Source organism: Pelobates fuscus, chromosome 5 (assembly GCF_036172605.1).
Source record: "Pelobates fuscus isolate aPelFus1 chromosome 5, aPelFus1.pri, whole genome shotgun sequence".
In the NCBI taxonomy this organism is placed as follows: domain Eukaryota; kingdom Metazoa; phylum Chordata; class Amphibia; order Anura; family Pelobatidae; genus Pelobates; species Pelobates fuscus.
The window spans coordinates 368,333,052-368,345,342 of NC_086321.1; the positions used below are offsets into that span (position 1 = coordinate 368,333,052).

General features: G+C 43.6%; 2 protein-coding genes across 2 annotated transcripts in view; both read right to left on the reverse strand.

Moving 5' to 3' along the window:
* The window catches only part of AMZ2 (archaelysin family metallopeptidase 2), a 42,791-nt gene extending 30,631 nt beyond the window's left edge, over window positions 1-12,160 (reverse strand). The window contains exons 1-5 of the mRNA XM_063456631.1: window positions 12,023-12,160; window positions 7,665-7,947; window positions 7,072-7,245; window positions 3,533-3,661; window positions 1,370-1,533 (exon numbers count right to left, since the gene is read on the reverse strand). Coding sequence (XP_063312701.1) covers window positions 1,370-1,533; window positions 3,533-3,661; window positions 7,072-7,245; window positions 7,665-7,947 — 750 coding nt within the window. The 5' untranslated portion in view covers window positions 12,023-12,160. The remainder of the gene's footprint in view (window positions 1-1,369; window positions 1,534-3,532; window positions 3,662-7,071; window positions 7,246-7,664; window positions 7,948-12,022) is intronic.
* GNA13 (G protein subunit alpha 13) overlaps window positions 1-12,291 on the reverse strand; it is a 598,177-nt gene that overhangs the window by 523,336 nt on the left and 62,550 nt on the right. The window lies entirely within an intron of this gene.

Here is a 12,291-nt window from a genome sequence, read left to right on the forward strand (position 1 = left end):
GACAGCCACTCGAGGCGCTTTCTATGCAGTAACCAAGTAAAACTCGGTCATGTGACGTAAACATAACCAAATGCAGCTCATAGAAAAATATTGAATTAAAAACTTTCCTATGAGAAGAGGAATAATCTTATAAGATTAATTTTCAATCAGACGTTAATTTACTTTAGATGTTTTTATCTCCTGCTCTGTAAATTAAACTTTAATCACACACAGGAGGCTTGCGTAGGGTCTAGCAATCTATTAACAGAGCAGGCGAGGAGAAATTCTAAATTAAACAGAATAACGAAAGTTTAAACATTAGTTGACTCTTTACAGGATGTGTTTAGGAAGGCTGTGTAAGTCACATGCAGGGCGGTGTGGCTAGGGCTGCATAAACAAAGGGATTTAACTCCTAAATGGTAGAGAATTGAGCAGTGAGGCTGCAGGGGCATGTTCTATACAATAAAACTGCTTCATTAAGCTGTTGTTGTTCTGGTGACTATAGTGTCCCTTTAAGTTTATAAGGAAACTGATATAAAACTGCACTTTAACACTCGTAAGTTATCTTCCATTTACACATGTAGTTATTGAGACTTTGTGTTATACTTTAAACTTAGCTGTTAAGTGGCACACTTTAAGGAATTATATTAAAAGATATGTGAGGATTAACCCTTTATTTACATGACTGTGCACTATGCACATTTGTGATTCTCTATAGATAGATGGATTCTATACTAGGCTTGTAGGGGTTAATGTTCCACTTTTAGTGTACATTATCAGTTACACAGCAAAGGTGCTGCTTGTTATTTTTTAGAGCTACAGCTTGGCTTCTTTTAGCCTTAGTTTGGGATTGTAATTGCTAGAATGAATAAGTAACCCTGACAGAGGGAAGAGGAGCACTGTACTGACAGACAGACTGACACAGGCTGGGAACAGACAGACGGACAAGGACAGAGACTAGTTATAGAAAGACAGACTGGCAGGGGCTGGGTACAGACAGACTGACAGGAGCCGGGTACAGACAGACAGACTGACAGAGACTAGTTATAGAAAGACAGACTGGCAGGGGCTGGGTACAGACAGACTGACAGGAGCCAGGTACAGACATACTGACAGAGACTAGTTATAGAAAGACAGACTGGCAGGGGCTGGGTACAGACAGACTGACAGGAGCCGGGTACAGACAGACTGACAGAGACTAGTTATAGAAAGACAGACTGACAGGAGCCGGGTACAGACAGACTGACAGAGACTAGTTATAGAAAGGCAGACTGACAGGAGCCGGGTACAGACATTGTGTTTGTCACAAATATTGTCCCTGGGTCTATATATTGCACTGCGGTGAAAGAGGAAGGAATGTCATTATAGAACAGAATTAAATCCCACTCACCTTACAGGATCTGATGAGTAGTGGGCTGGTAATCGGAGGGGTATACGACTTCTCAAACACAGAGTATCCCTCATCTACAAGCTTCACCCTCTGCTTCAATCGGCCTTTATATCCCGGACTGTAAAAGTCATCATCGTATCGCGCAAAACTAAATACCCCCACACCTGGAGAGATGTATAATACCAGCACTAAACATCAGCCATGTTTACTATTCCAGCCGACTACAGCGTACATAGATTGTTGCAAAATTGTAAACTGAGAATAAATTATATTTTATTAAAGGGGCACTATAGTCACCAAAACAAGTTTAGTTTAATGAAGCAGTTTTGGTGTATAGATCATGTTTCTGCAGTCTCATTGCTCAAACACTTTATTTTCTGTTACGCAGCCTTAGCCACCCATCCCCTGGCTGTGACTCACAAGGCCTGCTTTAAAAATTGGTTTAATTTTCAATCAGATGTTAACATGCTTTAGAAGATTATATCTTATGCTCTGTAAATTGAACTTTAATCACACACAGGAGGCTACTGCAAAGTCTAGCAAGATATTAACAGAGCAGGAGATAAGAAATTTTAGATTAAACAGATTGAGCAATAAAGGAACTGTAAACATTAGATCTCACCTTACAGGAAGTGTTTAGGAAGGCTGAGTTAGTCACACCAGGGGAGGTGTGGCTAGGGCTGCATAAACAGAAACAAAAGTGATTTAACTCCTAAATGGCAGTGAATTGAGCAGTGAGACTGCAGGAGCATGGTCTATACATCAAACCTGCTCCATTAAGCTAAAGTTGTTTTTGTGACAATAATGTCCCTTTAAATTTATGATCATAAAACTTTGCTTGTAACCAGGCTGACCTAAAAATGAGGACAACTGATTAAACATTCTGACCTAACGACACATTTGCCTCAGTCATTGTAGCACGCATGTCTGATTATCATTAAAGGGACACTCTAGGACCCCAGACCATCTCAGCTGATTGAGGTGGTCTGGGTGCACAGTCCCAGGTCCCCTAACCCTGCAAATGTAACTCTTGCAGTTTTTAGTAAACTGCAATAATTACCTTTGAGGGTTAAATCCACCTCTAGTGGCTGTCTGGTAGACTTCTGGAGTGACGTCATCCAGCGTCATGTAAAACCCCATAGGAAAGCCATATACATTCTTTCATAGGTGGGGGGGGGGGGGGAAATACTAATGCAAGCGCGGTCATTGCCACATGTAAAAAATGTGTAAGGAATATGTAATTCCATGATTGCCCACTAAGTGGCAGTACAACGATGGACATGTTTAAATAATGTCTGAAAAAATACAATTTATTAATGAATCCTCCATATAAATGGGCAGAAGCTGGGAGGTTTTTTTTCTATTCTTCTACCACCCTCTAGTGGTAAAAGTAAGCAAGTGTAGCTATTTCCCATAGTATCACTATATTTGTCTGGGGTCTGAGATGACTGATTGCAAGCTCCTATGGGCATTGCCACTTATTGGATTGAGAAGCTCTCTGAGACAGTCTAGTCTCTTCTACCATATCACTAGTTATTATTATTATTATTTTATTATTTATATAGCACCATCAGATTCCGTAGCGCTGTACAATGGGTGGACTAACAGACATGTAATTAGTTAAATAGACTGTAAACTCTTTGTGACATCAATACATCAATGGTGTCCAAGGAAGATCCCCAACTTTTTATTAAATTAAAGCCCCACAGTGCTTTCCCAACCTTAACCCCTTAAGGACACATAACATGTGTGACATGTCATGATTCCCTTTTATTCCAGAAGTTTGGTCTTTAAGGGGTTAAACCTTGCGTGATAGGGTCTGTAATTAGATTGTAAGCTTCTTGGCACAAGGTGTCCTACGATACTGTTAGATTGTAATCACCTTGCGTCAGTGTCTCCCACCAGATTACTAGACGGTAAGCTTGCCTTTCTGTGGTTGGATCTGATAGAGTGCTAGCTCATATGGTCAGGATATCTATGTATTTATAAATATCCTGATCATTTATAGAAGCTCTTCCAGTGACACTGTGTTTTACATTTGAGGGATAGAATGTTAAACTGACAAGGCAAGATAACCAGTTGTATCTCGCTGACATTTTATTGTTATATGTGTATGGGTCGATTTCCTTCTTGCGTATAGCTCAAATATCCACACTCCCGTACCTTCAGTTAGTGACGCTGTCCCAAACACAAAGTTCCAACTGTCTCTCGGATACAAATCTATCATTGTCGCTCCCACAATACACAGAGCATCGTCCGGCTTCACCTGCTTCAGGTATTTAAGGAGATCCCCTGGGTAAGGAAATAGCAGAATATCAAAGGACTAGCTAACAAAACGAAGAAGGGAAAATACCATATATTAAATCAATAAGCGCCAGATGTACGTCTGAATTCAGAGGGGACTCTGTGACCAGGGAACCCATCTGGGGTAAACATAGCTCTCTAGTGATTCCTCTTTCAGAGGGACAGTCCCTATTTTGGTCCCAGGATCCCCATCTTTCTTTATCCATAGTTGGTGTGCCTGAGTGTATAACAGAGCTTCGCAGCAATAAATCTCACAGTAACGTGTCTTCAAACTACAATAAATGTAAACAGAAACCAATCTGGTTAAATAAGAGACTTTAGTCTTTAGGTCAAATTATATTTTCAGTAACAAAAACTTACACTGACAATGTAACCCCAACCTACTTTCATCCCCCTACTATGCTATCAGCCCTGCCTGGAAGACTTACCAAAGCTGAGTGTACATCAGTCCTGAGGTTGCCATGTGAGTTTTATTAACATTGGTTTCTACATTTCCTTAGTGAAGTAAGCAACACGCTGACTAGAGGAGTAATCACAGCAACTACAGAATAGACACTGTAGAGGCTGTGGCAGATGCTTCTCCTGCTCCTCCAAGTACAGACTGACAGGTGAGGGTAAGGAACATATCTTCCCATAGATTTTACGGAAAGTCTATACATTTACTAGAAATTCTACTAACACAATATATAGATACAATTGTTGGCATTTCCATCTTAATGTGTGCACTCAGACAGGTGCGCTTTAAGTGAAGGAAAGTTTCGGTTGATGTTTGGCTTTAATGATTTGGGTGAATATCCAGAGAGTACCGGTAATTAAAACATAGTAATGCTTCTACATTACACGAAAATACCAGCTGCAGGGCCAGTGCATTTCATACATATACCATTGACACTCTTCTTAAAGGCCATTTAAAAAAAAAAAACAATTTTCACAAATTTAAGCCCAATTCCATCCCCCTTAACATACACTGCAGCCCTATCCCATAATAAGCACACCCACACACTACATACCCAACACACACACACACACTGCCCCACCAGCAAAAACAAACTACATCCCCAGAACTTTCTGTCTATGTCTGGGTGTACCGGTCTGTGTTTGTGTGTACCTATTGGTGTCTGTGTATCCTGGGTGTTTATGTGTGTGTGTTGGTGCCTGTCCATACATGTGCATGTCTGTCTACCCATCTGTACCTATGTGTGTGTCTGTAACTGCGAGTGTGCCAAGACGAGTAGTAAGCTGTGGAATTGGGGATTGCTAAGGGGGAGGTGTGGAGAATGGGTCACCAAATTATTTTGGGGCTCAATCCTGGATGATATCTGATTCTAGCAATGCCTCTGATAATTTTGTTCCACATGTAAACAACTTTGGGGACACAGACAAAGCCATTGGGTGCGTCTCTAGAATTTGACTGGGGACCACTAATCTATATAGTTTAAATTAATTATCTTGATAAATACTGTATTAAATTGGCATGGGAATGGAATTATAGCCCGTAAATGTTCCTTCAAAAAAAAAAAAAAAAAATGACAGTGGTAAAGAATGCGTAAAAAAAAAGGATCCACATTAATTAATAAAATACAGGTAGGAGAGCATTTTTTTAAATTTTTTTATTAAATGGGGATTAATGAGATTTATTTCACCCTGGTGTTTGTAATGAAGATTTTTGATGGGATAGGAAGTGACAAGAAGTGAAGAGACACGCACATAATGGAGAAGTAGAAAATGACACATTCCCTTAATGGGACAGACAAAGTAGGCACGACATGCAACGAGACAGGGTGGAGAGACACAAATGCTATAAAACAGCAATTCCTGGGGGGCAGGGCCAGTCCGCCATGCTGACTAGTTGCAATATTATTTTATTATTTATATTGCGCCATCAGATTCCATAGCGCTGTACAATGGGTGGACTAACAGACATGTAATTGTAACCAGACAACTGGACGTACAGGAACAGAGAGGTGGAGGGCCCTGCTCAATGAGCTTACATTCTAGAGGAGGAGGACATGCTCCCATTACTTCCCGACCTTTTTGTTGTATAACCGGAGATCAGTCCCTCACCGGATATCAAGAAGCGGCGGCTCTTTGCACTAGACGGTGCTGGTCCCAAGGTTCGGCCCGAAACTTGCTTCCTGGCCCTAGTTCCACTACCTCCAGTCTGAGGCCTACTCAGGTGGTGAGTGGGGTGGACAGCCACTACTCTACATTCCTGCCTGTTTGGAGCAGACCCTCCGAGCCAAGAGGCGCTGGTCCTGTTTCCCCTCCTTTGGATCAGTGGGGGTCATCCCGGTCCCCGTCCTAGAGGTCCCGTAGCGAAACTGAAGACACGCAATGTTGCAGTGCGGGGGATACAGCAGGTCATGCAAAATGGCGGCTGCAGTGAATCTATCTGATAGTAAGAAACTGAACATGGCGGCTCGACTTATCTCATCTTTGATGAATTCTGGAGTAAGCTAGAGGCACGCTCACGAACTGCAATACCTGGAGTATCAGACACCCGCACCCCCCAGAATCGACCAGCCGGGTGGGAGCAGAGGTGGAATGCCCCACCGCGACCAGACCAAAAACGGCGCAGACGCATACTTTGGGTTCGAGTGGAGAGGATCAGAGGTACCTACTCATTTGGCTCGCATGCACGAGGGCCAACTCGTGGTCGCCAAATGTACCAGCCTCTTCACATAGTCCCGCATCTCAGCTGCATGACACATGGGCCTGCACACGGGCTATTTATCCGACATCCACTCTACCAGTCCAGGTCCACAATGTACTGCGGAGAGGCATTGGCTGGGCATGGACTGAGGCTTTTCCTGACATACCCACCTCCATCTACATGCCGCTTTAGTGCTGATTATTGAATTTCTGTTTTTGTTTTAAGCTTCCTTTAATTTCCGGTTAATCTAATATTGCTATCTTGCGTCTATGCTATATGCCTTTGTTTCCTATCTTTCACTGATAACTTTAAGGGCATCACGGGTGTTTTGTACTCTACCTTTATAACAAACCAGCTCTATGTGATATAAAGCTACTAACCCACTTACGCATATCCTGAACTGGCAGGTCTCACTCACCCTCTCATTCTACCTTAAAATAGTGCGATGTCTACTCTTGCCATGACTATGTAACATGTATAATACTGAAAGCCTGTCTATGCTGTCGTGGCACCACAAGCCTGTTTGTTATTGCTTGCACTACATAAAATAAATATTTTTTTTTAAAAACCAAAAAAAAACAACAACACGCAATTCGTATAACTCCTTGAATTACTCTCGTAGTCTTTTGAGTTGAAAGGTTGCTGTTCCTGGTTTTTTAAAGTACTTTTGGTCACAATGTAACAGGACAAGGAGAGAGGACAGATTTGAGTAACTGGTTAGAAATGATAAAATCCCTTCTCTTACCTGCGTGAATCTGTAAATTTTGAGTCATATCATTGATTCGAAATGCACAGCCAGTTTCCGATACAGGGATCGGACCTTGGATTTTAACAGGGAGTCCATAAAAAAAAGCTTGGCAATACCCTTTCAGCCAACCAATGTAACGGTGAGTGCAAACATCATCATCTCCAAAAGGACCTAAAGAAGGTTTTGATTAAAAAAAAAAAAAACAGGAAACGGAAAATCAGAAAATAAAGTCCCCAGGAAAAGCGATAGCCACAATATTCACTAAAATAAAAAAAAACGCCAGGAATCCAAATTGAATTTCAAATTCGGGGTCAAAATAACAGAATTTGAATTCCTAATGATTCTTACTTTAATAAATAATCCTGTTTAACCCCTAAAGGACACATGGCATGTGTGACATGTCATGATTCCCTTTTATTCCAGAAGTTTGGTCCTTAAGGGGTTAAAGAAAAGCTGCAATTTCCTCAATTCTATCAGAACCAAAGAGCTAACGACAATGTAGGCATTATTGTGCTAGTATTATACATTTTTTTTAATTCTTTATAAAATTTGTAAATTCATAAGATTTATTTTAATTTGTTTTTTATTACCTATTGTTTGCACATAGATGGTCTTTCTCTTTGACGTTGGGACACGTCTGCTGGACTTGTAATAAAAGTCTTTGAAGGACTCGGCGGGCTCCGGGTGGGATGGAATCCAGTCGGATGGAGAATGGATTGTTATAGGGTGAAAGATGGATCCATCTGCTTGGAACGCTTGACAGAGGAGCGTTCTTTCCACTACGGTGTATTCCTCAAACAGCTTTTGTAGAGGAGGATTATCGGACAGCAGAGCATCGCGCAGGGTGTTCGCAGAGTGCCTGATTACCCGCATCTATATGTGGAGAAAGGACTCACATAATGAAAGAGTTTCTTTAAACCTATTTACTTTAATGGGATTTAAAAGTTAGCATGTCTCCGTTTTTCAAACCTACAAAAAAAGGTAAACACTTACTTGGCGATGCTTTCCACGCCTCCATTGACATCACCAAGGATCTGATGAGGTCCAATGAAATGCTTCTCATAGACAAGCATTTGATTGGACCATTTCACCGGGGAAGGAAGAGATAAAAAAAAAATAAAAAGACAAAAAAAACGACGGCAATGGAGGAATGGATGAGAGAGGGTAGTGCAAGGCTTGCTATTGCCGGTTAACTTTCTGCAAGGAAGGGGCTCATGACATCTCCGGCCAGCATGTCATGCAGGATTGATATTAGGAAGCCCGGAGCTCTGTCACGAGTGCCTGGGGGAGTAACCAGCTCCCAGCTCAATAGAGAAAATATCTCTGTTTCAAGCAGAAAAGTACAGACTCCTACCACCATAACCACTTCAAATCAATGAAGTGGTGATGGTGGCTGGCAAAACTCTTTAATAGCCATGGGATTATTACATAGCAAAACAATTGCATTAAAACTCTCTTTCCAGAATGTACACATTTATTTGTTTTATGAAGCTGATGAAACACCCGTTAAATTAATAATTTTTTTTTTTTTAATTCTTTATTTTTGGTGTGCATAAGAGTAGTTACAAGCTTTGGTGCGCCACAACAGCGACATCAAGGTACAAAATTGAACATTGCATTACAGGTTGCGGCAAAAGATTGTCAGGCACAATTTTAGTTAAAGTAATATGTTAGCAATCGTTTAGGTTCTCGAGTAGCTGGAGCTTTTAAGCATGCAATGTAGCTAACATGTATAAACAAGTTTGACTCAGTAGCTTAAAGTAAGTATTAGTAGTATGAACACGCTGAAACTACGCTTGCCTGTGCTTAAGAGAGGGACATGCATTACATACATAGAAATCTGGGCTAATTAATCTTACACCCCCTCTTTGTAAAATTATATGTCTAGCTAGGTACACAGATGAGTGAAATGAATGACATCAAGCTTATATGTTTGGTAGATGGTATACTATGCTGAGTAGTTTAAAGTTCAAACACATTGTTAACCGATGTGATCCTGCAAGTGGTGGAGCATCAGCAGTATTCCACCCCGGCTAGTCTGGACTTCTTGGGTTGGTGTATGCAGCATAGGGTTGTCCGGTGTGATTGCGGTGGACATGGGAGCCCAGAGCGAGCCATGCCAGTAACAGTCAGTACCGGATCTCTCCATGAGTGGTAAGATGGCAGTCTGTCACCTACACAAAAGGGTGTCGCAGTCCAGAGCTATTCAGGAGGAGTAGAAGTAAAAAAGATAAGGTGTAAGAAAAAAAAAAAAAAAAGAAAGTAAAAAGTATAACCACCGTTGTTGGACCTCTCCTTATGCCTGTTACAGTCCCCAGAGTGATGTGTTTTGTGCCATTGCATAGGGGGCTCTGAGTGGTCGGCAAGTCCGAGGCTGGGGTCAGCAATCTTCATTGGGTGAAGAGGTGTGGAGGTCCGTGCGTGAGGGTCTCATAATGTGGGCGAGTAATGCTCGGATTTACTGGAGACGCCACGTGTGGGACGCTGCGGTCGGCCTTTTTTCAGGCCCAGTTACAGGGCTATCAGGTGAGTGGCGCTTCCGAGGGTGGCGTTCGCCACTTGTGTCCGTCGCCTCTTACCCTATCCCTTTTCCCATGCAGGTAGATGGCACTAGTATATGCGGGCTTTTCTCTAGTGAGGATGTAGCTCCGTGGGTTGTTGTCGCCTGCGTTCGCATAGGGTTGTGTATTGTGGTACAGGCCGCAATGCCGCCATTTTAGAGGCCCAGCTCGTGGTGAACGCCGTCAGGCAGGCCCGATGTTGGGCTTTGTAGGGCGAGGGTTCACTCCGGTGGGGACCGAGATAACCCTCCCGGTCCATGTGGGGGGGAGGCGAGGACTGTGAAGTGCATCACAAGGCTGTTGCGTGGCAGTCAGGTTCGCAAGCAGGACGGCGGCCGTCCGTCCCGCTCTCCACCCGCATAGGCCGCAGACCCCGAAGTCCCATTTCACCCACTGGGGGCTCTGGCACTCCCGATCTCGGGGCCCGCGGTGGCTCCAGCCGCAGCCCGGACACTAGATATGGCTTCAGGTCACACATTAAGCTGCAATAGCCTAAGCTTGTAGCCCAATTTGATCCGATTTATCAGGAGCCTCTCCAGCCTGCGACGGGTCAGCATGGCGGTCAGGCCCCCCCGTTAAATTAATATTTAAGTTAAGAAAATGATTGTCATCACGTCTAGCTTACAGTTAGTTACAAGACTCACTGAGCAAACCTTGCAGGGAGTCCTCGCTTCATTTTCATAGCATGTCTGCAAAAACTGCCATCCAATCAGAATGCAGAGAATGCACGGGTAAACAAATAGCTGTGAGTTCATACTTCTGCCTCTAAGACGCCACCTAGACCGCGGCGCTGGATTAAAGTAAGTAACTTCAGCGCCATGGGAGTGGGACCCTGAGGGTGTTGGCACCATCAGGACACTATAGTGTCAGGAAAACCGCTTTGTTTTCCTGACACTATAGTGATCCTTTAAGGAGAGAAAAAACAAGTAGCAAGAGAGGTGAGAATGGACAACAGCTCAATTAACCTGCCCTTCGGTGGGTCCCCGCTCAGATCTCAAGCTGGTTTTAGCTCAACGTGTGCCATTACAGAGAGAACATATCTGAAACATATAAGACTGGTACCACCCGTATGGGCAGTCCAGATCCGAAATGCCAGAAAAAAGTTCCCTCTATACTCTATAAAGTACTATCACTGTAGCGGACCTAGAGTAACCCGACTGGTTACCTCCGCTAATTCCCTTCCTTCAGTCGGCCGGGAACCAGTTAGGGCATACAGATACCTATTTTCATCCCCCACTCCAGTAACTGGACGACACACAGTCCTGGAGGTACAACGCAATTTTATTGGCCACACACGGCTTTTAACCCCATACAAGGGGTTTACCATACACACGTGCAAGGACACATCCAAAGATCCTCCCCCTCCCTTTGTCCCCAAAGCCTGCCACTAAACCCACTGGGTTTCCCACACCAACCTCCAGGGGTCTTCTTTCCAAGAGCCTCTGTACCTGGGAGTCTTGGCAAGGGAAAAGGGTTCCGTCCGTTTGTCTCCTAGGCACAGAAAAGCCCACCCGCGGGAAAAGAACTGGTCTCTTTGACCCTCAGACTCACGAGAGCCCGCCAAACTCGCCAGTGCCCCAAAAGTGCCCACACCAATCTCAGGGACCCTCGCCTCGATCCCTCGATCGACTAGTCTCCGTTCGCGAGGTCCTGGTGTGAAACCCAGACAAGGGAAGCGTCTCCTTTTTGAGTACGAATGCTCCCCCTGGACGGCGTTCGTCTATATGAAATGGCGGCCACCCATAGTAGCACTCATTAATTACTTCCCTTGCGGTTTCACACCTATGTTGCAAGTGCAAATGTTCTGATTAATTGGTGTGAACGTTCTAATGGGACACCGGGGGGTCCTTGTTCGGGAGATGAACGAGGTGAGAAACAATCCACGAATGCTCCCCCTGGTGGCACTCGCTTATACGAACGGCGGCCACCCAGGGAAGCACTTGTTAATTGTTTCCCTTGCGGTTTTGACACTTAGGATGCGAGGTGGGAGCATTCTAACGTAACATTTTAAATGAGGGATTGGGGTGGTCCCAATTCGGGAGGTGAATTAATTCCCTTCGTGGAAACACTCCCGAACGGGGAGCAGGCACAATAAGTGAACATCCCGAGGGAGTACATGTAAACAAGAGGGAAAACCCACAAACAGGCAGCAGTTCCGTCACAACCACTACCTCTATATGTCCTCCTGGAAATCTTGCTCTATGGAACTGAACACAATACTCTAGGTGAGATCTTACCAGGGATCTATAAAGCTTCCTGCTTTAGCACAGGTGCTCAGGTCCAGTAATCTGGGGCAGGAAGAAATCAGATTGTGTTGCTACAGAATAAAAGTAGTGGGTACACCCAGTAATATGGAGTTAGCATATAATATACATCTTGTTTCTTACCTTATACGTTCTTACTTCTGGCCATCCCGGCTGTCAGCGGATACTCAGATTTTGTGATTAAAGGGATGGTGGTGTATGTAGCTTGTTATTAAGGGAGTAAGGCATGTAGGCAGCAGTACAGCCAGCTACAGGAACGCCTCCAGTAAGGGATCATGGATAAAGCGACACACTCTGCAAAAAACGTACACACACAGGGACAGGGGAAGGCTATTAACTGCAAGGATTACAAAATTAAAAAAAAAGTAAACCACGTATTATTTTGGAAATAA